The 27,749-nt window shown below is 42.9% G+C and overlaps 1 protein-coding gene across 9 annotated transcripts in view; it reads left to right on the forward strand.

The window, feature by feature from the left end:
• Window positions 1-27,749, forward strand: part of ENOX1 (ecto-NOX disulfide-thiol exchanger 1) — a 611,398-nt gene that overhangs the window by 354,480 nt on the left and 229,169 nt on the right. For 7 of the 9 annotated variants that reach the window (XM_061629891.1, XM_061629893.1, XM_061629892.1 and 4 more), the window contains 2 exons: window positions 633-773; window positions 1,243-1,380. In XM_061629891.1, the coding sequence (XP_061485875.1) occupies window positions 764-773; window positions 1,243-1,380 (148 nt within the window). In that variant the 5' untranslated portion in view covers window positions 633-763. The remainder of the gene's footprint in view (window positions 1-632; window positions 774-1,242; window positions 1,381-27,749) is intronic. The other 2 variants (XM_061629898.1, XM_061629899.1) reach the window with 2 other exon arrangements.

The raw sequence follows: 27,749 nt of genomic DNA on the forward strand, positions 1-27,749 counted from the left end.
TGATTTTTGAGACAAATCCTTTGCTGTCTGCCTCTGCCATATTTTCAGAGTCACTGTTGTTAAGTATGACATACCATCCTCAACCTTTGGCATGAAGTGGCATATAAATAAATAATAACTCAAACAAGTAAAATTACCCCCAAATTTCCTAGCTTGCGTGCTTCATCCTTAAAGTTATCACAAGGTTGTTTTCCCTCCCCTGCCCCCTTACTGCCAATGCATCAGGGAGTTATGTTTAACAGGCAACAGTTTTCTTTAAGCTTTCAGTATCAATTAATAGTTAACTTTAAAAAAAAGCATTTGTAGCCTCTAGTACGTCCATCCAGTGTAAGCCAGCTTGCTAAGGCGGCAGTGCAGGTGCTAATAAGACCTAAACTGCAGAGAGGTTGCACAGCCCAGAGGCTAGGCATTAGACAAGTTCCTATATAACACTATTTGTTCTGTTCTCAGTCAGCAAGGAGTGTTGGCTTGTTTCATTCCGTTTTTAATGCTTGGGAAAGGAATGTAGCTAAAGTTGTTCTGGAGACCCAACTGTAAGTGGCTAGTCATTCTAGGTGTATTTCCCATCAATATCTGTTTTGAAGAGGTATTTTAAACCAGTATTTAATTTCTGATTTTTCTTCTTCTTGCAGAGCATAACATCCTAACCCTGTGATGAAGAGACTTTCTTAAACTTGAAGATGTTAATACAGTAGCAAATGAAGAAGTCAAAGGGTAACAAGTTGAAGAAGTCAAAGAGTAGCAAGGAAAAGCCACTAGAACAATGGCCGCAGGTGAATGTCTCTGTCCTGTAGCTGTGATCATAAGTGATATGCTGTGTTCATTGCGGCAGTATTGGATTTCAGTGTTTGGGTTCTTCATCGGAATGTGATATCTCCCTGAGATATGCCATATTGATCTGCTAATCTCCCCCCCCCCGTGCCTTACTAATGTCTTTATTTTGGTGTTAAACTGAAATTCATTCTAAATGGGTTATTCTTGCAAATGTATCGACGTCCTTGGGAATTTGTTTCCATAGGAACCTTTGCCCCTTATTGGATTAGGTTTCTACGTGTGCTGGATTTTTGTTTGTTGGTTGCTATGCTATTTCCCATAGATGATCAGGAGAGAACAACTAATGATAAGTCCTAAAATCTGTATGCTGGAACAATTTAAAAGATTTTACTAATTTGTACTTGGTCATCCTTGCTTCTTTGCTTAAAAACTAAGAAGGTGCTTTTTTCTCTCCCCACCCCCGGGCAGCAGCCGATGGCTTGGGAAGCATAGCTATAGATACCTCACAACTTAACATGTCAGTCACTGATCCAGCAGCTTGGGCAACTGCTATGAATAACCTGGGTATGGTTCCAGTGGGATTAGCTGGACAACAGCTTGTGACGGGTAAGGTTTTCATTGAGATTTGTTGCACTGGTTTATGGATTTTTCTAGAATCCTAAAATAAATGTCCATTTTTTTCTGAAGGTGCATGCTTTTTTCTTCTTTTTGTTTTTAGTACACTTCTAGGACACATTTTTTCCTAAAGGCAAAGATTCCTTTTATTAATGTTGTGAAATAGGTATTAATCTCCTGGTCTTAACAGCCATCTAATCCTTACTGCATCTTAAAGTTAGTGGAAGCTGAGAGAAACCCTTGGGGAAATTTGAGTCTAAAGTCAAAGAATGATCTTTAAGACCTGTACTGGGTTGAATCTGAAAGAGAAGCCTCATAACAGATAAATTTGACATTTTAAAAAGCTATTCCCACACCCCCATACCAAAGCATTTGCTACTATTCCACCAAGGAGCAGAGTGGGAAATTGGCTAAAAGCTTTTGCAGAGAGGATGAGTATTGTTATGCTGAGAAAAGGAAGTACAGCTATAAATAGAGAGGTTATAAAAACAAGAATCCCAAATATCTGCCAACATCATCAGATAGCTGGACCTCAGAAACCCTCCTCTTATCTACTGTTACTGAGACTTCCTTCACATATTACATGGCAGCCTCTGTGCCCTGGCATTCCACTAGTGTCTGCTGCAGAAAACCTGAAATATGAGAAAGGAAAACTTAAACTTCTAACACACAATGGTCACATGCCAGGAATATGGAAGTATTTGACTCTCCTTTCAGACATTCTCAAGTGGTCAGCACCTCTTCTTTAAATTTTACGCATTTACTGCAATAAATATTGGTGGATCTTTAATGTGCCCAGACTGTGTTACATAAAATATGAAGTGGTTATGAGTTTCCCATAAAAATAGAGGTTTGGGAAGGATCTGAAAGAAGATTTTCATTTTCCTCCTGTTATTCTGAAATAAGAAAGAGAAGCACTACCTTTGCAGACACATGTGCTGTTGGAGATGTATTTGGGGTGAGGTCTATAGCTCACTGGTAGAGCACATATTTGGCATGTAGAAAGCTCCATATTCAGTCCCTAGCATCAGATAGAAGCATCTTTCCTGGGAAAAGACCTGTATCTGATACTGTGGAGACCTGTTGTCAGTCAAAGTAGGCTGTTCCCCAGACTCTCTGGAACTGGCCCTGCAGGTAGAAGCAGAGCCACTGTGTAACCGTGCTTTCAACTCTACTCTGTAGAGCAGTCTAGGAGGGTAATATGCTCAATAGTATCAGAGACTGAGAGATCAATGAGAGCAGGCAGGCTCGCACTCCCACTGTTTCTCTCCCAAAACATTGACCAAGACTGTTTCAGTGCTGTAGCTGAGCCTGAACCCAAATTAAAATAGGTCCAGATAATAAGGTTCATTGAAAAGCATCAGAAACTGGCCAGCCACTCTGGCAGGTGACAAAATATGGTTGTCCCCTCTCTCCCTTTTTGTTTGCACTTGTAATGGAACCCCTTGTATTATACATTAGGGCTAATGAAAATATTGCTGAGATTAGGGTTAATGGATGGATGTGTCCCTTAAGATTATATATGGATGAGATGGCTTGATATATGGAACCCACCTGAGGCAATGGTAGTGTTAAAGATGGAGCTGCTGGGTTTTCAAAAGGTTGCAAGTCTCAAAGTCAGTTTTAATAAATTGGAAGTCATGTTCTTTGATGTCCCCCTGAGTCCAATCATAATTTTCTAAATTTCTTCAAATACCAATTTGTTATGATAAGTTTAGGTGCCTAAGGGTTAAAATAACAAAATAAAAATAAATAAGCTCTATGAATGGGGAAGTGTGGGACATGATTAGTAAGGATGTTCAAAGATGGAAAAAATGAACTTGTCAGTTACGGAAGGAATAGTAAAAGTGAAATCCATAATTCTTTCAAGGCTTCTGTTTTTATTTTGGACTCTCCCAGTCTCTGTTCCAATTACCTAGTTCAACTCATAGCAAAAATAATTGAACTGGGAGAGGCCGTGCAAGTCCTGGATCAGTGGTGGGCTGGATGAGGACCAATAAACAGAGACTGAATCATAGCAAGACAGAGGTGCTATGGGTTGGTGGTTCCCAGGTTTGGATAATTGGTCAATTGCCTGCTTAGGATGGGGTCATACTCCCTCTGAAAATGCAGGTTCGTAGTCTGGGGGTGCTTGTCACTATGGGCCCAGGTGAGCTCAGTGGCTAGGAGTGCCTTTTACCAGCTTCAGCTGATAAGACAGCTGTGGCCATTTCTGGAATGGGATAGTCTGACCACTGTTGTCCATGCACTGGTAACCTCCAGACTGAATTACTGTAATGCACTCTATGTGGGGCTGCCCTTGAGGTTGGTCTAGAAGCTGCAGCTGGTGCCAAATGCCAACCCCACAGCTGAAATAATTACACTGACTGCCCATTAGTTACTGGGCCAAGTTCAAGGTTCTGGTTTTGGTGTACAAAGCCCTATGCAACTTGGGACCAGGATACCTGAAATATCATCTTACCCCTTATGTTCCATTCAGTCATTGCACTCTGCAGGTGAGAGTGTCCTGCAGATATCATCTGATCAGGAGGTCTGTTCCACACAACATAGGAAGTGGACCTTTAGTGCTGTGGGACTGACACTCTGGAATTCCCTCCCCCTAAATATTAGACAGACACCATCTCTGTTATCTTTTCGGTGCCTGCTGAAGACCTTCCTCTTTCAACAAGCCTTTTAAGTAGAGGTCTTATCCAGTCTGTATCTATGTTGGAATTGCTTTTTAAAGATGTTTTGAAAGTTGTTTTTTAAAGATGTTTTGTTTTAACATGTCTTAAATTCTTTGTTTAAAGATGTTTTAAAGTGCTTTTAGTGTTTTTGTTTGCTGCCCTGAGTTCCTTTTGGGAGGAAGGCCGGGATATAAATTCAATAAATAATAATAATCAATAATAAAAACAGTTAAATTCTGTTCAAACCTCACATTAGGATTCAAACCTCCTATCCCTAACTGACTGTTTTAACTGAACCTAATGTGAAGGATTCAAATCCTCCTATCCCCTCCTCTTGCCCCTTCCCTCCCCCTTCCTTTGCCCCTCACTCCCCATCCCCTTCCAATCCCCTTTTTCTCCTTCCCCTTCCCCCTCCCCCCTTCCTCCTCCCCATGGTCAGTTTTACCTATCTTAAACATGATTGCACGGAAGTAAATACCATTGAACTCTATAAGCATGCAAATGATCAAACCTGCCCTCCCCTCCACCTTCCTTTGCCCCCCTCCAATATGCTCCTTCCCACTCCACCTCCTCCTTCCCCATGGTCAGTGTTTCCTATCCTAACCAAGATTGCATAGGAGTAAATGTGAGGATGAGGGATTCCTAATTTATTATTATATTTTAAAGTGAGCCAATTGCAGCATATAATCTTTCATTAATGACGCCCCCACAAAACAACACATTAAATTAGAACAATGTACAGTGGATAAGGTGCCTTTGCTCATATTTCCATTTTCAAAACACAAACTTAGATCTCTAAATTGGCTTGGGAACAAATTTACCAAACCTCTCTTTAGGGTGTGGGTAAAAAGAGCTGCTTTTGTATCTCTGGGGGTCTCCCCTCTGCTCCCACTGCAATTCTATCCTGCCTTCTGAGATGTTTGTAGGCCATATGATATTAGTAGATGGAGGAATAAAAACCTTCATAGAGTAATAGATTTCTCTGAGAGAAAAAAGTGCTGTTAACTTTGGAAATTATTAAAAACCAATTAGAAGGATATCTGGTCCCTGATTCTTGGAATGTCAAATTACTTCCTTATTGTCTAGATCAGTGATCCATGAGCATGCCACCAGAAGCTTTTCTTAGCTTGAAAAGCTTCTTTTAGACAGCACAGGAGATTTGAAAGGATTAATCTTATCAATTTATCATATCTTGTTGCAAATGGATTTTGGCCATAACACTAAAAATTTGGTGGGAAACGAATGTTCAGTTACAGATACAAGATGAAGATTAGGACTCCCTGTATTTATTTTATTTATTTATTTATTTTGTTGCATTTATATACCGCCCATAGCAAGTAGCTCTCAGGGCGGTAAACAGAATAGGATAAAATACATACATCATAATAATAAAATCACAAACATATAAGACACAATGAAAACAAAATACAATTAAACAAAATATAAGATGATAAAAGGATTAGTATTACAAGATTAAAAAGATAAAAAGATTAAAATGAATTAAAATGCCTGGGAGCCAGCACAACCTAGCGCTGGAAAGATAATAATGTAGGCGCCAGGCGTACCTCTTCGGGGAGGCTATTCCACAACTCGGGGGCCACCACAGAAAAGGCCCTAGATCTAGTAACCACCCTCCAGGCTTCACAATTGGTTGGTACCCGGAGGGGAGCCTTAGATGCTGAACGAAGTGAGCGGGTAGGTTCATAGCGGGAGAGGCGTTCCACCAGGTATTGCGGTCCCACGCCATGTAAGGCTTTATAGGTCATAACCAGCACCTTGAATCTCGCCCGGAAGCAAATAGGTAGCCAGTGCAGGCGAGCCAGAACAGGAGTTATGTGCGAAGACCGACTGGTCCTCATCAATAGTCTAGCTGCCGCATTCTGTACTAGCTGAAGCTTCTGAACTGTCTTCAAGGGCAGCCCTATGTAGAGCGCATTACAGTAATCCAATCCTATGGGATAAAGCTCTGTACAAATCCATCTCTGTTCATACTAGAGAGCTTTCATTAAATATTTCACATGGTCGGTATTTGATATCTAAAATGTTATCAGTTGTACCACCTGAGAGTTCCCCCTTGTGCTAGAGAGGTTGCTCGGTTATTGGCACTTATCAGCATGTGTGGTGGGACTGTCAGGTAGTACAGCGGTTCTGGACAAAAGTGTATGACAAAATTTCATGTATTACAAAGCAAAACATTAAACCCACTTTGTGTTTGGCTTTACTCAATTTGTTTTTGGATCAACAATCTGAATTAATTGTTAAAGAATTGATTTCATGTTTATTATTTGAAGCTAGGGCTACAGTCACAAAAATCTGGAAGGATTTTCAAATTACAGAGCTAAATTACTGGTACCAGAAAGCTTGGCACATAGATGTCATAGAAACGTTATCCTATAAAGTAAAATTAATGAGAGGTCAAACCAAATGAGATCCCTTTTTTCAGTATGTTTTAATTTGGGAAAATGGGAGGATGGTTTCAACACTGTATTCTGTTTGGCTACAGTAATGGAGAAGAGCTGAGAGCTTTATTAGTTCAGGTTGATTTCTACTGTAATATGACACAAATATGTCCCATATCTGTTAAAAAGGAAAGGATCAAAATTAATCATTGGTAATTACCCCTTTTGTTAATATTTTATTATATTATATCTGTAGGTAGTATAGAAGCTAATTTGTACTGTATTATTTTCTGGAATACACATCCTGTCCACAGGTTGCTCTGTAATTACATTGGAATGTGTTGTTTTGTTTTAGGTTTTATATAATTTTGGAATAAAATTATTTCTTTAAAAAAGAAAAGAAATTGGTCAGCCACCACCTTCCCAAGCACCTGCCCCAAAAGTGGGTATTTGTGCCTAGGCAGTAGTTATCAAACACCTCTGGGTCCAGTGAGGTAAGTAGGGTAACACTACCATCTCCTTTAAGGTGACAGGCACCTGCCCCTCACACAACAACACATTCACCACTCCCTGCACCCACGCAGTCATCCCCCTCCTGCTAGTAGTTAAAAGTCAAGGTCATAGAATAGTAGAGTTGGAAGGGGCCTATAAGGCCATTGAATGCCAAATAGAGGTGAGCTAGTACTTCATGCAATTTGGAAACTATACTTCTGTTAATGCAGCCTAAAAAAGAATTTCCCTTTTTGCAGGCATATTGCACGGTTGGCTCATATTCAGTTTGTGATCAACAACAATTCCAAGATCCTTCTCTCATGTTGAACAAGGGTTGAGGATACATGTTAGTTGGACACCTTCAAACACTTTGTCCACATCAGCAGGCTGAACCAACTGAAACTGATTGCATATACGCAGACCAGACTGATCTCTGTGCAATCCCTCAGCACTATAGCAGTAGTGGTGTGGAGTAAATGCTGATAGTATGATATGAATGCATGAAACTAATTTATGACATGAAAACTATGACAAAAAAGAAGGGGGCTCAAAGGTCTAAAGGGACTGGAAGCAAAGCGAAGCAGGATCCTTGCACAAACCTTTCTATGAACTAACCCATATGATCCAAATTATAGCACATCAAAAGCAGAGATTGGGGTGGGGGTTGCTGTGGTCACAAGTACTTGTGGAGCAAGGCATAATAAATACATTGAATAACACAATGGCCTAGCACAAACCATGGATTAGCACAAATGAGAACACATGTAGGATCCTGAGAGTAGGAATGGGGTAGGATTTTCTGTCAGCTGGATGCGTGTCTGGATTTTCCGTAATCAACGAGTTTGCATACACATCAAGACTGGATTGAACAGTGGTGAATGCTTGCCCCTTTCAGCAACAAAGTAATAATAATAATAGCAGATTTAACATAAATAATTGCATGGTTACCCTACGTTGTTCTAAGTTTGTTCTGTGTGCTTATTGGGAACTGTGCAGATTAATATATAGTTCTGTGTTTAGTCCCTGACTGCCTTGTCATTTCAATGTAAATGAAGTAGCTAATGTCTTTTGTAAACCACTTAAAGGTTTTTACAATTGAGCAGTATATACATTTTATTAAATAAATAAAGGCACATCAATTAACCATCTCCCCACAAGGAATATTTTCAGTGGAAGAACTTTAATATTGGTAAGCCTAGTAAGTGCTGATGGCATCTGAGGAGATCAGGAAAGTATGACAGCCTGGAATGAGGTGTGTGTTGTTTACTCAAAAGTCAGTCTGCGGTATTCAGAAGGTCTTTCTCCCTAGTAAACATACTTAGCATTGTATTCTTAATTTTGTAATGCTGCTTTGCGCTATTTCCAAACAATCAGGGACATGCAGTAATGGGAGAGCATAACAATAATACAGCCCAACAACAACAACAAAAATTTTTAGTTGCCAAGGATGTTTGAATGACTTTAGGGTATTTGGGGGGTGCTAAATCCAAAAATGACATTAGTTTTGCCGAATTGGCTCTAGTTTTTGAGATAATGGATACCCCTCAAATGACATTGTACCCCAATACGACCTGTAGCTGCTGACATATGCAGCAGGGTTTAGTCTGTCTTTTTACTCTTGAACATTGTTTTGCAAGTTTATCCATTGCATATAATATCATATTGATACTTTTTTTTTTTTGAAGAGGAATATGAGTTCGTCACGAAGAGGCTGCTTAAACAATCCTAATGCATTCTGCTACATTTGTGGCGAATACACTCTGCAAAAACAAAGAAAAAACATCACTGACTTTGTAAGACAAGCATATCTTGCTTATTTTGGAGTGAAGCGTGGAGATCAAGATAAGTCTTGGGCTCCCCATAAGGTTTGCAAAACCTGTGTAGAGTGCCTACGACAGTGGAAAAATGGAGAAAGGAAACGTTTAAACTTTGGTGTGCCTATGGTGTGGAGAGAGCCGCAAAATCATCACAATGATTGTTATTTTTGTGTTGTGAATGTGAAAGGCTTCAATCGCTACAAGAAACATAAGTGGGAGTATCTCAGCAAGGCGACCTGTGCCACACAGCGAAGACGTTCCCATACCAGTGTTTACCTCACTGCCTGACCTTCCATTGTCAGATGTTGAAGAAATGCTGGACGTGGAGTGTAGCACAGGTGGTAGCCCTGGAAGTGGATATGAAGAAAGCTTTTCAACACCTGAGCAGTTCTCCCAAAAGGAACTCAATGATCTGATACGAGACCTCAGTCTGTCAAAGCAAGCATCTGAACTTTTAGCATCCAGGCTAATGGAAAAGAACTATCTACAGCCGGAAGCTAACATAACAGCTTATCGGACAAGAGAGGAGGGACTTCTTCCATACTTCAGCCAAGATGAAGAACTTGTATACTGCAATAACATTCCTGGACTTCTTCTCCAAATGGGACTACCGGAATATCGACCAGAAGATTGGCGGTTCTTTTATAGACAGCTCCACCAGAAGCTTGAAATGTGTTTTATTGCACAATGGTAACCGCTATGCATCTCTTCCAATTGCTCACTCAACAAAACTTAAAGAAGAATATGAAAATATCAAAATGGTCTTGCAGAAGCTCTGCTATCATGAGCACCAGTGGTCTATTTGTGTTGATCTAAAGATAGTGAACTTCTTGCTTGGGCACCAAAGTGGATACACGAAGTACCCTTGTTTCATCTGCTTGTGGGATAGTAGGGCAAAGCGAGATCATTGGAAAAAAGTGACATGGCCTTCAAGGGAACACATGACTGTAGGTGCAGCGAACATCATTAACAAGCCATTGGTTGACAGAGAAAAAAACATTCTCCCACCTCTCCTGATGAAGCAATTTGTTAAGGCCTTGGACAAAGATGGTGATTGCTTCAAATACATTTGTAGATCGTTCCTTGGACTGACTATGGAAAAACTAAAAGCAGGAATCTTTGATGGTCCTAAAATTTGTAAACTCATCAATGATTTGAATTTCACTAAATTTATGAATGATGTTGAAGCTTCTGCCTGGTGCAGTTATGTCTCAGTTGTCAAGAACTTCTTGGATAACCACAAAGCAGACAATTATGAAGAATTGGTGCAAAACATGCTTGCTAACTTTAAATATTTGGGTACTAATATGAGCATAAAGGTACACTATCTCCATAGCCACTTAGACAGATTTCTGGATAATCTTGGTGATTTTAGTGAGGAACAAGGGGAGAGGTTCCATCAGGATATAAAGGTGATGGCGGAAAGGTATCAAGGCAGATGGGACAGACACATGATGGCAGACTACTGCTGGAGCCTCCAACGTGATTGTCCTGATGCCCCACATAAAAGTAAATCGTACACACAGCGTTTTTCTATGCATTAATTGTGATTATCTGAATCAGCTTACTTTGTTTTCATGTTATTGTACTGAATACAACGCCATTAGGTATTTCATATGTTACTTTTGTATGATTTGAGACAGTTTCCATGTCATTTGTGGGTAGGCTATGCCTGACCATTAAATTTTTTGAATTTGTTATGTTTTTCAATGGGGGCATCCATTATCTCAAAAATTAGAGACAATCTAGCAAAACTGATGCCATATTCGGAATCAGCAACACAAAGTTACCCTAAAATCGATCAAACATCATTGGCAATAAAATTAGTGTTGACCAGTGATTACTCTGCAATAACTGTTTCCTGAAGTAGGCAATTTCTCCAGTCTGACAGTGCAGTCCTATGCAGATCTAGTTAGAAGTAAATCCCATTAGGATCAATGGGATTTATTCCCAGATTATTTATTTATTTATTTATTGCATTTGTATACCGCCCCATAGCCGAAGCTCTTTGGGTGGTTTTCAAGAATAAAAACATTAAAAACCAATATACAAATTTAAAAACACATTTTTAAAAAGCAATTTAAAACACATGTTAAAATGCCTGGGAGAAGAGGATAAGTGTGTGTACAGTTGCAGCATTGATTAGATTGTATTGTACGAGGTGCAACCAAGATTTGGTTGCATCATCTGCTAGAGACCAAGACACAGTGGCACTCTCTTTTGAAATACAAACATGATGTTGTATCAGTGAAGTTATTCAAATTTTTCTCACACACAATTGAAATATACGGGGGCTTTATATATGCTAGTGACAGATTTGAATAACTGCTGAAATTTCTATTTTCCATGGGAAAGTGGCCATTGTTTGTTTCTGTCTCTAGTTTTTATATCTTACATGGAAACCCTTTTTTCCCCTCTCCCCCTGCTCCCTCCATGCTTTTTGGTTTCATTGTTGTTGTTTTAAAAAAGCATCCAGTTGGGAGAAGCATTCAAATGAACTCAAAAGCTTTCTTGCTGCACTTTGATCATTTTAAAACTACAGAGTTTAAAGAGATTAAAGAGTTGGCTTTTATGAAACCATTTTATTTTCTTTGTTTAAAATAAAGGCAGGAAACACCCTTTCCCCCCTCCAAAATACCAGGCAACTCAATCCCTCCCCAACCAAAAAAATCATTTAAAAAAGTTTCCCTAACGGAGCAATCCTACATCGAGGAAGCTAGCAGAACTTAAGTGGCTGCTTCCAATCCTCCCTGTTAGGGATAGGGATGGGGTTTGCTGCCTAGGTCCAATCCACTTGGGTTCTGATAGTCTGTCGTTCTATCCTGATGCACCCTTTTTTTGTTCCTGCTTGCTTTGGCATTCGCTGATTTGATCCACTGTGCTTTTTTTTTAGTGATTCGATCCGTGGGTTTTTTTTTGGTGGGGAAATTTTTTTCATAATTTTTAACATGAATGCTTATGTAAATGATCACGTGTTCCACATGGGTTTTTTCCTATTTACATATCAGTGAGGCAAATAATTGCCTTTGAGTCTGTCTCTTGCCTTGGGCTAATTGATGTGCTGCTTAATGATTCCCCTCCCTTTTGCTATTGGCTATTCTTGAATTTGTTTGTCAGCAGCACTGCAGCAGCATCACCACCACCACTAGCACCACCTTGTATTTTTATTCACGCACACACAGAGCGAGAGAGAGAGAGAGTGTGTGATGAATTGAGGACAGCAGCAATGAAAACGGGATAGGGGTCGTGTGGGTCAGTCCCTCTCATCATCATCATCATGTTTCCCACTCAAGAGAATGGATGGAGATTCAGAATGCTCTGAATGGTCTTGTTTGAAAAACACAAAATTGCAGGATGATTTGACAATTTTTTAATTATTTATTTATTAATTAAATTTATTAGTCACCCATCTGGCTGGTTGTCCAGCCACTCTGGGCGACGTACAAAATAAAAACATACAAATACATTAAAACATTAAAAACCTCAACAATAATCATAAAACCTAACTCACCCCAAAAGCCTGCCTGAAAAGCCAGGTTTTCAAGGCCTGTTGGAAGCTCATCATAGAGGGGGCATGGCAGAGATCATTTGGGAGGGAATTCCACAAAGTGGGGGCCACAATTGAAAAAGCCCTCTCCCTAGTCCTCACCAGTCTAGCTGGTGGGATAGAAAGAAGGCCTTTGAAGCTGATCCTGTTGGGCGGCATCGCTGCTGATGCTGGAGGCGCTCCTTCAGATAGACTGGACCGAAACTGTATAGGGTTTTAAAGGTCAGAACCAACACCTTGAATTGGGCCCGGAAAACAACCGGTAACCAGTGCAACTCCTTCAGCACTGGAGTGATGTGATCTCACTGGCGGCTGCCTTTAATCAGGCGAGCCACCACATTCTGTACCAGTTGCAGCTTCCGGACTGTTTTCAAGGGTAACCCCACATAGAGCGCATTACAGTAGTCTAGGCGAGAGGAGACATGGGCATGTACCACCGATGGGAGCAGATGATTGGGGAGTTAGGGGTGCAGCCTCCGTATCAGATGGAGTTGATACGGCGCTGCCCGGCTCACAGCCGAGACCTGAGCCACCATTTATTTATTTATTTATTTATTTAGTTAGTTAGTTAGTTAGTTAGTTAGTTAGTTGCATTTATATACCGCCCATAGCAAGTAGCTCTCATGGCGGTAAACAGAATAGGATAAAATACATACATCATAATAATAAAATCACAAACATATAAGACACAATGAAAACAAAATACAATTAAACAAAATATAAGATGATAAAAGGATTAGTAATACAAGATTAAAAAGATAAAAATATTAAAATGATTAAAATGCCTGGGAGCATAAGAAGGTCTTTACCTGGTGCCGGAAAGATAATAATGTAGGCGCCAAGCGTACCTCTTCGGGGAGGCTATTCCACAACTCGGGGGCCACCACAGAAAAGGCCCTAGATCTAGTAACCACCCTCCGGGCTTCACGATGGGTTGGTACCCGGAGGAGGGCCTTAGATGCTGAATGAAGTGAGCGGGTAGGTTCATAGTGGGAGAGGCGTTCCACCAGGTATTGCGGTCCCACACCATGTAAGGCTTTATAGGTCATAACCAGCACCTTGAATCTTGCCCGGAAGCAAATAGGTAGCCAGTGCAGGCGAGCCAGAACAGGAGTTATGTGCGAAGACCGACTGGTCCTCATCAATAGTCTAGCTGCCACATTCTGCACTAGCTGAAGCTTCTGAACTGTCTTCAAGGGCAGCCCTATGTAGAGCGCATTACGGTAATCCAATCTCGAAGTTACCAGAGCATGAACAACTGAGGCGAGGTCGTCGCCATCCAGATAGGGGTGCAGTTGGGCTACCAAACGGAGATGGTAAAACGCATTCCGTGCCACCGAGGCCACTTGAGCCTCAAGAGACAAGGAAGGGTCAAAAAGAACCCCCAAACTATGGACCTGTTCTTTCAGGGGGAGTGTAACCCCATCCAGAACAGGATGCACATCCACCATCTGAGCCGGGAAGGTGTTCACCAACAGTGTCTCAGTCTTGTCTGGATTGAGTCTCAGTTTATTAGCTCTCATCCAGTCCATTATCGCTGTCAGGCAACGGTTCAGCACATCAACAGACTCACCTGAAGAAGATGAAAAGGAGAAATAGAGTTGCGTCTCATCAGCATACTGATGACAACGCACTCCAAAACACCTGATGACCGCACCCAGAGGCTTCATGTAGATATTAAAAAGCATGGGGGACAAAACCGACCCCTGAGCGACTCCACAATGGAGAGTCCAGGGTGTCGAGTAATGTTCCCCAAGTACTACCTTCTGGCGACGATCCGTGAAGTAGGAGCGGAACCACTGCCAAGCAGTACCCCCAACTCCCAACTCCGCGAGTCTCCCCAGAAGGATACCATGGTCGATGGTATCAAATGCCGCTGAGAGATCAAGGAGAATCAACAAAGTCACACTCCCCCTGTCCCTCTCCCGACAAAGGTCATCATACAGGGCGACCAAGGCTGTTTCAGTGCCGAAACCGGGCCTAAAACCGGATTGAAACGGATCCAGATAATCGGTTTCATCCAAGAGCACCTGGAGCTGGTTAGCAACCACCTGCTCCAAAACCTTGCCCAAAAAGGGGACATTCGCCACCAGTCTGTAGTTGTTCAAATTATCTGGGTCCAGGGAAGGTTTCTTTAAAAGAGGTCTCACTATTGCCTCCTTGAGGCTACTAGGGACTACTTCCTCTCTCAAGGAGGCATTAACCACTTCCTTGGCCCAGCCGGTGGTTCCAGCCCTGCTAGCTTTCACTAGCCAAGATGGGCAAGAATCCAGAACAGACATGGTTGCCCGGACCATTCCAAGCACCTTGTCCACTTCCTCGAGCTGCACCAACTGAAACTCATCCAATAATAAAGGACAAGGCCGGGCTTCGGACACTTCACTGGATTCATCTGTCACAACGTCGGAGTCTAAGTCCCTACGGATGCAAGCAATCTTATTTTGAAAGTGTCCAGCAATTTCGTTGCAGTGGGCTTCAGATGTTTCTATAATATCGTGAGGGCCAGAGTGTAAAAGCCCCCGCACAACTTTAAAAAGCTCTGCTGGGCGGCATAAGGATGACCTAATAGAGGCAGCGAAATAAAGTTTTTTCGCTGTCCTTACCGTTTTCATATACAACTTATTGGTGGCACTTACCAAAGCATGGTTACATTCGTTGGGAGTTCGCCTCCATCTGCACTCCAGCCTCCTCCTCTCTTGTTTCATCACTCTCAGACTCCATGGACAGCTGGGAGTCAAGAATGACCCCCAGTCTGCAGACCTGGTCTTTCAGGGGCAGTTGTACCCCATTGAGCACCAGGTCAACATCCTCCAACCTTCCCTTGTCTCCCACAAACAGTACCTCGGTTTTGTCAGGGTTCAGCTTCAGCTTATTCCTTCCCATCCAGCCACTCACCAACTCCAGGCATTTGGATAGGGTTTCTACAGCCAACCTCGGTGACACTGCAGCCCAAATCCTCTGATGATAGCCCCCAGCGGCTTTATATAGATGTTGAACAGCATCGGGGAGACGATGAAACCCTGTAGCACCCCACAAGTGAGAGGCCAAGGATCCGAAACCTCATCCCCCAATGCCACTGTCTGGTACCTACCAGAGAGGAACGAACGGAACCACTGCAATACAGTGCCCCCTATGCCTAACCTCTTCAGGCGGTCCAAAAGGATACCGTGGTCAATGGTATCAAAAGCCGCTGAGAGATCCAGGAGGATGAGGAAGGTGCATTCGCCCCTATCCAACGCCCTCCTCATATCATCCACCAAGGCGACCAAGGCAGTTTCAGTCCCATGTCCAGGCCTGAAGCCTGATTGAAATGGATCCAGATAATCCGCTTCCTCCAAATGCACCTACAACTGGTTCGCCACCACTCGCTCAACTGCCTTGCCCAGGAATGGCAGATTTGAGACTGGGCAAAAGTTGTTCAGATCTAGGGGATCCAAGGAGGGCTTCTTTGGAATTGGTTTTATTACTGCCTCCTTGAGAGCTGATGGCATTACTCCCTCTTCCAGGGATGTATTTACCACCATCTTGATCCCCTCGCCCAGTCTATCCTTGCAGCTCATAATGAGCCACGACGGGCAAGGTCGAGTAAGCAAGTGGTTGGCTTTAAGGTTGAAAGCACATTGTCCACTTCATCAGAAGGAAGAAGCTGGAACCGATCCCACAGCACCGGAGCACCACTGGCCGCCTCTGGCTCGCTCACTGTGTCCACAGCGCATGGAATAGCACTCTTAATTAACACTGATGACATATATAGCCTAAGGCAGGGCAGGCAGCCAATATTTTTTGCATTATATGGTGATAATGACACATTTTTGCCAACCTTTTTGGACCAGGGAGCCCATTTTGAATTTTGAGAGAGAGCTGAGTGCACCAGTCACAAAATGGCTGCCATTGGGGTGTGGCATAAGTCTAGGGATGTGCTAGAATTCCACCTATTTGGAATTTGGTACCAAATTTTTCATTAATTTGCTTATTCACTATCATTGCAGATTGGATTTTTATGAAATGATTTTCCTTGGCTATTTTGGAAAATGGATTTTAAAATAATGAAATAAAATCTGTGTCTAAAATACTAATATTTTTATCGATGTTTCCTTTAATTTATTGACATTACCTTTCAAAAAATATAGATATTAATATCAACATTTTTTCCTGAGGGGAAAAAGATGGGCAAAAGCAGCATCTTGCTGTGAAAGTACACACTTGAATTGATAACAATCTGTTAGGTTAACAGAATGCATCCAAACCAGCCCAAGCCAATGGATCCCATCCCTAGGCATAACACAACATGGCTGCCAGGGGGGACATGGCATAAAACAAAACTGGAGAGAATTAAGTCTTTGCTGATTTTCCACCCCTGCTCCAAGACAATATCATGCTTACCTTGCTGGTCCTGATTGTTGAGATACAGCTGTTAAAAGCACAAAATCCCTGTCTTCTCCAATGCCAATCCTAAACCTAGGCTGACATCCTGTTCCTACTTACCTGGGAACAAGCCCCATTAAACACAGAGAGACTTACTTCTGAAGTAGACATGTATATCATTGTACTGTAAATTATTGTTTTCAGGGTTGATCATGGGTTGGTTCTAAGAATCTGCTTTAGCAGTTATCATGGTTTGGTGGCGCTCCTGGATTGGTTGCTCTGGATTTATGCAGATCTACCCGTCCTCCAATTCAACATCTTTCAGCAATGCACTTCGGAAATTATATGTTGCTGCTCCTATAGGGTTGAATCCAAGAAAGTCATTGCACTTGCAGAATAACTTCTGCTTGCACAACAGAACTTCCCCTCCCTCTCATCCCCCTGCATGTCCAGAGCAGGTTTTGGAAGTTGCAGGGAGCATGCGAGGGGAGGGGAAGCAGGGAAAGTGGAGTTGAGCGAGCCAAAGTTGGTCTGCAAGGATAATAAATTCATTGGATTCAACCCCTAGTTATTTTCAGTTGAGGTGTTGAATTCAGTAATAATTTAAGTGCTATATTTTCCAAGTAACAATCCAGAAAGTGAGCACAGTGTAGTGATTATAATACATGTCCCATTCAAAAGTTAATGTTTCATGATATTGAAATTCTTGACCCTGGGTCTGGGGTTTATTGCTAGTTAATTGTAAGCAATGACTTAGTTCATGCAATTGTCTAATTCTCAATGAGGAGATAAATTTGTTTCTGTGCAGTACCACTTCATGTGAGGGCTCTCATGGTTGAATGCACCTCCATATTAAAAGAAACCACCAATCGCACCCTTCCATTCAAATTAGCACCCACAGAGAAAATATCTACCTACCTACACATCTTCAGAAGTGTAAAAACCATTTAAAAAATATTAAATTGAAAGCAAAGAAAATGGGACAGGCTTCACTTATTGCCTAAAAGTTAATAATTCCACAATTGGAGCACCACCACTGAAAGGGCCCTTTCACAGGTAACCATTTAAAAAGTAAATGTACTGCCTTCAAGTCGATTCCGATGTATGGCGACCCTATGAATAGGGTTTTCATGAGGCTGAGAGGCAATGACTGGCCCAAGGTCACCCAGTGAGCTTCATGGCTATGTGGGGATTTGAACCCTGGTCTCCCAGGTCATAGTCCAACACCTTAAGTCCAACACCTCCAGTGCCTGCAAGGGAAGAGGACCATCACTGCCCAGGGAGGGAGAGCCATCTGCTTGCTTTGCTGCTGCTGCTGCTTGGCCAACATCTCTGCTCTCTCCTTCTTGGGCTCCTGCTCTGCACTTGGGCACCTTGCAGGACCAGGCTCCAGGTACTCAGCCAGCTGTGCCTGATACTGTTCCACCTGTCCCTTCTTTGGAGGGGATATATAAGCCGGCTGGCTGAGGGGGCTTGGGAGATCCAGTGCCTGCAAGGGAAGAGGACCATCACCGCCCAGGGAGGGAGAGCCATCTGCCTGCTTTGCTGCTGCTGCTTTGCTGGCGTCTCTGCTCTCTCCTTCTTGGGCTCCTGCTCTGCACTTGGGCACCTTGCAGGACCAGGCCCCAGGTAGCGTTTTACGTGGGAAGAAGAACGGTCTTAGAGCTGGCGTTTGGGCGCACAGAATACGGGACTGTGTCTTCTGTGTGGGTTTGAAGTGGATGAATGGGTGTTATATGAGCGTATGTTGTGAGTGAATGTGTATTTTTATGTATATGAGTTTTTTGTATTTATAGTTTATCATGTGCCTCGGGAAGAGATTTTATCATCAAGAGGGGAGACCTGAGGGGGCCCCAATTGCCGTAGTGACGGGTAGAGGGAGGTATGGTGATATGAGAGGGACGTGCCAGGTAAGGAGAATGCAGCCCAGACATGTAGTGGCTGTGCCGCGTTCTGGTCCTTCTCATACCCGCAGGGTTGTTGGTTGTCCTATCAGCCAACTCTCAGATCTCCAGTTGCTGCTTTTTAATGCCAGATCGGTACATAATAAAACCTCCCTCGTCCATGATTTGATTGTGGATGAGGTGGCCGATCTGGCATGTATAACCGAGACCTGGGTGGGCGAACAGGGAGAAGTTAGTCTGTCCCAGCTCTGCCCACCGGGGTATCTGGTTCAGCATCATGGGAGATCTGAGGGTCGGGGAGGGGGGGGTCGCTGTGGTCTATAAGAGTTCCATCTCACTCACCAAGCACCATGTCCATGCAATCACTGGTCTGGAGTGTTTGCACCTTGTGCTGGGCCAGAGGGACAGACTGTGAATCCTTTTGGTGTACTGCCCACCTTGCTGCCCAATGGCTTCCCTAACTGAGCTGACGGAAGTGGTCTCGGAGATACTGTTGAGATCCCCCAGACTATTAGTACTGGGAGATCTCAACATTCATGCTGAGGCTACTTTGTCTGGGGCAGCTCAGGACTTCATGGCCGCCATGACAACCATGGGGCTGTCTCAATATGTTAGTGGCCCAACACATACATCGGGGCATACTCTTGACCTGGTCTTTGCTACTGGACATGGGGATAGTGATCTGGATGTGGGGAGTTTTACATCTCTCCCGTTGTCATGGACAGATCATTGCTTGCTGAAGTTTAGACTTTCAGTAGCCTTTTCCCTCTGCAAGGGTGGGGGACCTATTAAATTGGTCCGCCCCCGGAGACTAATGAATTCTGAAGGTTTTCAAAAGGCTCTGGGGGTTTTTCCGGCTGATAAGACTGGCGCTCCTGTCGAAGCCCTGGTCGATCTGTGGAATACAGAGATGACCCGGGCTGTTGACACGATCGCTCCTGCGCGCCCTCTCCTATGTAGAGCTCATACAGCTCCTTGGTATACTCCGGAGCTGAGAGCGATGAAACAAGACAGGAGGCGGCTTGAGCGGAGATGGAGACGAACTCCCGACGAATGCAATTATGAGCTGGTTCGTGCTTCTACTAAGCTCTATGTAGGAGCGGTGAGGGCGGCAAAAAAACAACATTTCGCCGCCACTATTCAGTCATCTCTCTCACGCCCACTGGAGCTTTTTAAAGTGGTTCGTGGCCTACTTCATCCAGGCCTACAAGATACGGCAGATACATTGGTAGCTCGATGTAATAAATTTGCTGAACACTTCCAGCATAAGATCTCATGCATTCGCCGGGACTTAGACTCCTATTTAATAGCAGTTAATCCTACTGAGGTGTCCAGAGCACAGTCTTGTCATATTTTGTTGGATGAGTTTCAGTTGGTTCAGCTTGAGGACGTGGACAAGGTGCTTGGACAGGTTCGTGCGACCACTTCGGTACTGGATCCTTGCCCCTCTTGGCTAATTAAAACTAGCAAGGAAGGAACAGTTGGCTGGGCCAAGGAAGTGATTAATGCCTCTTTACGAGAGGGAGTGGTCCCTGGCTGTCTGAAAGAGGCGGCAGTGAGACCACTCCTGAAAAAACCTTCCTTGGACCCAGAGGATGTCAGCAGCTACAGACCAGTAGCCAATGTTCCGTTCCTGGGCAAGATCCTGGAACGTGTGGTTGCTGACCAGCTCCAGGCGCTATTGGATGAAACCGATTATCTAGATCCATTTCAATCGGGGTTCAGGCCTGGTTTTGGCACTGAGACTGCCTTGGTCGCCCTGTTTGATGACCTATGTCGGGAGAGAGACAGAGGGAGTGTAACTCTGTTGATTCTCCTTGACCTCTCAGTGGCTTTTGATACCATTGACCATGGTATCCTTCTGGAGAGGCTTGCGGAATTGGGAGTTGGAGGCACTGCTTGGCAGTGGTTCCGCTCCTACTTAGCGGGTCGTCTCCAGAAGATAGTGCTTGGGGAACATTGCTTGACACCGTGGGTTCTCCAATGTGGGGTCCCGCAGGGTTCGGTTCTGTCTCCCATGCTTTTTAACATTTATATGAAGCCGCTGGGGGCGGTCATCAGGAGTTTTGGAGTGCGTTGTCATCAGTATGCTGATGACACGCAGCTCTACTTCTCCTTTACATCTTCTTCAGGTGAGGCAGTCGACGTGCTGAACCGTTGCCTGGCTGCGACAATGGACTGGATGAGAACTAACAAACTGAGACTCAATCCTGACAAGACTGAGATGCTGTTGGTGGATGGTTTCTCTGATCGGATGGTGGATATATACCCTGTCCTGGATGGGGTTACACTCCCCCTAAAGGAACAGGTGCGTAGTCTGGGAGTCATCTTAGACTCTTCCCTCACACTTGAGGCTCATGTAGCCTCGGTGGCCCGGAATGCGTTCTACCAACTTCGGTTGGTAGCCCAGCTACGTCCCTATCTGAGTAAGGAGGACCTCTCATCAGTGGTACATGCTATGTCCATACGCGTCTGGACTACTGCAATGCACTTTACGTAGGGCTACCTTTGAAGACGATTCGGAAGCTACAGCTAGTGCAAAATGCGGCAGCCAGACTGCTAACAAGAACTAAGCGGTCTGAGCATATAACACCTGTGCTAGCCCGTTTGCACTGGCTTCCAATATGCTTCCGGGCCAGATTCAAAGTGTTGGTACTTACCTATAAAGCCTTATACGGCGCGGGACCACGATATCTGTCGGAACGCCTCTCCCGATATGAACCGGCCCGTACACTACGGTCTACTACGAAGGCCCTCCTCCGGGTTCCGACTCATAGGGAAGCCCGGAGAGTGGTGACAAGATCTAGGGCCTTCTCAGTGGTGGCCCCCGAACTATGGAATGGTCTCCCCGAGGAGGTGCGCCTGGCGCCGACACTATCATCTTTTCGGCGCCAGGTTAAAACCTTTCTCTTCTCTGAGGCATTTTAATTCCTGTTAATTGTAAATTATTATATTTTGATTTTAGACTGTACAGTTTTGTGTACAGTTTTGTGTTATTTTTATTGTATTTTTAATGTTCACCGCCCAGAGAGCTGTTGCTAGTCGGGCGGTATATAAGCTTAATTAAATAAATAAATAAATAAATTAACCACTACACCACACTGGCTCTCTCAGGTAACCATTTACCTAACCTCTAAAGACTGCGGCACACAGGGAAGGGCCTAATTTTAAGAGTTTCAGTAAATTGGCAGGCTCATAGGGTTGGAAGTCCATCAAGTACTCTAGGTGAAAACCAGCACTTTGAACTTGATGTGATTTCCAGATACTCGCCATACTTCTGCAGATGATTCAAATGTCAATATCATCATCATCATCATGACATATCTGGAAATTTGTGAACAGGTTCATTTTTAGAAATACATTGTGTAAATTACTGTGCATTGTATTTGTTCCCCTGAGATTTTAGGCTTATTCACATGTAATGCCAAACTGGTTTGGCATTAACAGGTATGATAAGGATCTGAGAGCAGTCCAGCCAATGATGGTTTGAGCTAAAGCAGAAGCAATTAATTGAAGTGGAGTGTATGATGGAAAGAGGAAGTGCACAAGCAAAAGGCATGTACCAGAAGCTCCAAACATAGTTTGATGTTATATCTGGATCAAAACTTCAAGAATTAGAGGATGAAGCAGAATGAAAGTCCATGAACCTTTTAGAGAAAAATTGGTGTCTGTGAGCCCTTGATGTCACACAAGCAGATAAAAAGGAAGCATTTGTGATTGCAAACCCTTCGATAACAGCTCACCCACACAAGAATGCCGTTGATGGAATTTTGTTTTTAACGTATCTCTCTAGTCATTCAAGAACCAAACATCTGGCAACAGTTCTTTTGTCAAATTTAACTGTTAAGGAAGAAATAATACGAAATAAAGCCTGGAATCCAGATAGCCATTCAGCCAAAAGTATACTGAAAATGTTTATTGCAGCAGATCAACTGGTTCCAACAGGTGATCAGCTGTGTTAAGAACTTCTGGCTGCACATGCATTTCCCTCCTGCTTCCATTATGGCTGTGCAAGATTGTGCCCATTTGCGGAGAACCCAACTAAGTCATACTCAAAGTAGATCCATGAGTTTACTCTGTGTCTAAAGTTGGATATCACCCACAGTCTCCTCAAGGCTCAGTTAAATTTTGATAGACAATATTTTTGACACAAACTCTAACAGGCCTGGTGCCAGTGGGCAGTCAGGTTGGACACTGGTCGAGGGCCCCTGCAGCTGACGGGGCACTGGAGATGGCCGCGTGTAGCTTCTGCTCCATGATCCGCACTAACATCAAATCTCAGAATGTGCAACCCGTGACTTGATGCCAGTGCAGATCATGGAGTGGGAGCCACCCTCCCAGGCAACATTCCCCCCACCAGTGTGGGCTGGCCACACCACTTCCCATGTTGCCATGTCACGCACATACTTGTGGGCCTATTTAATCCTGCAGCGGCAGTGCTGCATTCCTGCTGCCCTCCGCCACTGCATTCGAGGGCCCACTGCAGTCTCGTGCCAGCCCTGAACTCTAACATCACATACATAAGGTCACATTTCTACATTAATTACTTTGGAATAACTGTCATCCCCTCTTTTGTATTCATAATCTCTAATGAGATTAAAATCCACTATCCACAAATATTCATTAAAAAGACCTACCCTGCTCACCACCACCTACATTGTGTGTGTGATCAGGCATTGAAGGATAATCCATCTGTGTTATGTTATTTTCCCTCTCCCCTTAGGATACCCATTTAAAGTTTTTGACTGCTAGCTTCTGCCAGTGCAATAGTGCTAATTTTAAAATATGGAAAATGCAATACATAATAATAGCATTAAGTATTATGCTGGCCTTTAGTGTGTTCAAAGTACATTATCAATGTAATGCTTGCCACAGTCTTGTAAGGTAGGCCAGTATTGTTCACATCATTTTACTGAAGTTAGGCTGAGGCTGAGAGGACTGTGAGGACTGTGGCCTGCCTTAGTCAGGCCACATGGTACCAGTGAGCTAATGGCTGAAGTGAAATTTGAACTGAGTACTTCTGGGCTCAAAAAACAAACTCCTATGTAGTTTTTTTTGTTCTCATTTTAAGCAAATGCTAATTTCTCAGAGGTTTGTAAAACCTTGGTATGCCCACCTTGCAATAGCTTGGATAGTTTATAGTCACTCTATACCAGCCTTTCCCAACCAGTGTGCCTCCAGATGTTGTCGGACCACAACTCCCATCAGCCTCAGCCATCATTGCCAATGGTCAGTAAAGATGGGAATTGTGGTCCAACAACATCTGGAGGCACACTGGTTGGGAAAGGCTGCTCTATACAGTAAAGATACTTTCCGAACAAAGGAAATTCTTTTAAAATGGCATGCAATGCCTGGTATATTGTTCTGTAGCACTCTTGGAACATAGTTGGTATCACCTTGATGCTAATCAATGTTCAGCATCGCTAGGCTTTTAATATCAGTTTAGGTGATATCTCTACCCTATATAATTCCTTATTTCCTAGTGCTGTAAAAGTGGATTTTTGATCCAAGCAAATGTCAAGCTATCAATTTGTAACAATGTTAACAATTGTATGGAATCTCTTCAGCTATTTACTCTTTGGGCTGTTTTATTTATGTTATATAGTGCATTTATCTTGTCTGTCCTGCAAATTTGGCTATTAAATATATGTCAATGTATGCATCTTGATGTTAGAATATATTTTATACAGTGTATAGCTCTTTAATTATGTGGTTCTTTGAAGTGTTAAAAGGTGATCCAGGGTATAAAATTAAGGTTGTATCCAGCTAAGTTTTACCCAGGGTAGACCCATTGAAATTAATGGATATGTTCATTAATTTTAATGGGGCTGCAACCCTGACTCTCCGATCTGTCTATGTCTCAACCGCACACATATTTTGTTTTTTGTTTTTAAATAACTTCAGTGGTTGAAATATCTCTAATTCCAGAGAGAAACATTTTCTGGCTGGATTGCAGAAAATGTATTGTAAGATTATGTATGAACTAAGTAATAAAAAGTATTATCCTTAATTTGAGACCTTTTATCAAATATCAAGAATCATTTCCTTAGGTTTGTTTTTGAAAATGTGAACCACTGAACAAAGATAACGATTCTCTCTGTCTCTACTCCAGCTTTTTTCTGTTTTACACCCCTATAAAGAAGACAATAGGCATGTGTTCAGACATTCACTGAACACATGAAGAGAGTGTGGACCAGGGCAAAGGTGCACACACAAGCCCCTACTCCCAGTGTCCTCTTGCACAACATGCCTTCCCCCTCAGTCTGTGACTTTTCCTGTGTTATATGGCAAAAGTCTGCAGAAGAGCTTCTATTTGTGATCGCTTGAACTTGAGTAGACTTTTTTGACAATCAGAATCACATTTATCAGGTGATGTTTGCTTGAGTCCGTTACCGCATACTGCATACAATGGCTTATTAAGGCTTTCTGGGGTGTGTGTGTATGGTCGAGTGGATCAAGAGTGTGAACAACATCCCACCATCCTGAAAGACCCATGGTGGATTCTGCTATTGCAACTATCGGGGGGGAAATCCTTTTCAGGGAAGGTGACAACTATTGGAAAAAAACCTTTTTTAGGGAAGAATCAAGAAGGTTATGGTGCAGCAATTGCAAGTACTCTTGGATGAAACAGAGTATCTTGATCCATTTCAATTTTCAATCTTGGTTCAGGCCTGGTTATGGGACTGAATTAGGCTTGGTTGCCCTGATGGATGACCTTTATCACAAGAAGGACAGGGGGAGTGAGACCCTGTTGTTCTTGCTTGATCTCTCAGTGGCTTTTAATACCATTGACCATTGAGCTGACTTGGTGAGATGGGTATTGGAGGCACTGTTTTACAGTGGTTCAGATCCTATCTCCAGGGTCGGTTTCAGAGAATAGCATTAGGTGATTGTCTGTTGGCCCCTGGCAGTTGTGCTGTTGGGTGCTGTAGGTTACCATCTTGTCCCTAATGCTGTTTAATGTCTATATGAAGCCACTAAGGGCAAGGTGTCAACAGTACACTGATAATACCCAACTCCATTTCTTGGTAACATCTGAATTGGTAGAGGCCGTGCAAGCCCGGGACCAGTCCCTGGACTCAGTAGTGTTACTCTGAATCCGAGCAAGATAGAGGCTCTGTGGGTAGGTGGATCCCAAGTGCAGCTATCTGGTCAGTTGCCTGCTTTGGATAGGGTTGCACTCCCCCTGAAAGAGTAGCTTCATAGCCTGGGGGTGCTCCTGGATCCATTTTTGTCACTAGAAGCCCAAGTGACCTTAGTGGCTAGGAGTGCCTTTTATCAGCTTTAGCTGGTAAGACAGCTGTGGCTGTTTCTGGACCAGGATAGCCTGATAGTCATCCATGCACTGGTAACCTTCAAGCAGGATTAGTGCAGTGTGCTCTATGTGGGGCTGCCCTTGAGGTTGGTCCAGAAGCTGGTCCAAAATGTGGCGGCTTGACTGGTCACTGGGGCAGGATATAACCAGACATGTTACCCACTGCTGAAGGAATTGCAGTGGCTGCTAATTGGCTACTGGGCTAAGTTCAAGGTGCTGGTTTCGGTGTATAAAGCCCTATAACGTTTGGGCCAGGATACCTGAAAGATCCTTTCACCCCTTATATATCCAGTTGATCACTGCACTCTGCAGGTTAGAATCTCCTGAAGATATCATCTCCTCAGGAGGTCTTTTCCGCACAATACAGGAATTGAGCCTTTAGTGTTGTGGTACCTACCCTTTGGAATTTGGAATTAAATATTAGACATGTGCAGTCTCTGTAGTTTTTTCAGTGCCTACTGAAGACCTTCCTTTTAAAACAAGCCTTTTAAGTAGAGACTTTATCCCAGTCTACAACTATACTGGTTTGCTTTTGTTTCTATTGTTTTATCAATTGTTTGCTGCCCTGGGTTCCTCTTGGGAGGAAGGGTGGGTTATAAATTTAAATAGCAATAACAATAATAATAGTGCTGCAAAGAAGGGCCTTCTTTATTGTGTCCCCGGGTCTTCTCCAGAGAAATCTGCCATAGCCTATCGCTTTGGGTCTTTTGGAGATATGTGGAAATTGTTTTGGTGGAGATTAATTTAACAATCTGTGTAGATTTGGTTTATACGTGTATTTTATATGTTGTATTTTATCTTATTGTGCACATCGCCTAGAGTGGCTGCTAACCCAGCCAGATAGGCGACTCAGAAATAAAATTTTATTTTATTATTATTATTATAGAAAAGTACTATTTAAAACTGTGAGTTAGATAGTAATTTTCACTTCCATGAGGAGGGACTTAAAACATAATGTGGATTCTAGCAACCTGTCTCCCAGAACAGGTCAGAAACCCATATCTGTCCTAGTGAAAACAACTGAGAGGTTGTTTGGTGTTGTTGCTCCTAGATTATCCTCATAGGTTCCTCCTTGTACTCTGTTTGGAAATACACGTCCTACTTTAATGCCTTGTTCATAAGCAAATATCTTAACATACTTGCAAGAAATGAAGCACATGTGCTTCATTGGCATGAAATCATCAAATCCTTTTAACTCTAATTATGTTGCTCTTGTTTCCCGTAGTTCTAATTCTTGTTTCAGCAGTGTCATCTGAGTTTCTGTTTTGCCTTCCACTCATTTGTATACATTATGTCAGGAACAAAAGAAGCCCTCTAAAGCATTTCTGTTTCACTTGTAATCCATTTACAGTTGGGAAATGGCTACCCTTTGTTTGCTTGTTCGTGGAGTGCAGATCTACTGTACAGAGCTGATGAGAAGATGGTGTCATGAGGTTACCTGTTTCTTTGTTCTCAGTAACACTGTTTCAATATATCTCTTTTTGATTGTTCACAATCAAGAGAACTCTGTAAAAATGTGTTGGCTTTTCAAATTTATCCCAAGACACAAAAACCTAACCTAATATTTATATATAAAAATATAAAGTTTAATCCACAAAAACAGCAAGTAGAAACTCTGATTTAACAGCACCCAGTAGACAGTCTAAGTATGTCCAAAGGGTTGGACATGTCCAGTGGGATATTTCACATAAACTCACATAATTTCATGGTCCACATAATTCCCCTGACATGGAAGTTAGGCAATGCAATATAGCTAAACTAGTTCCATTGGCAAGTGCAAAGACCCAGTGCATTTTCATGCTTTTGTCTCATTTTCATGTTTTTGTCTCATTTTTTAGTAATTCTTGAGATTTCC

This window comes from Rhineura floridana, chromosome 5, assembly GCF_030035675.1.
Source record: "Rhineura floridana isolate rRhiFlo1 chromosome 5, rRhiFlo1.hap2, whole genome shotgun sequence".
NCBI lineage: Eukaryota > Metazoa > Chordata > Lepidosauria > Squamata > Rhineuridae > Rhineura > Rhineura floridana.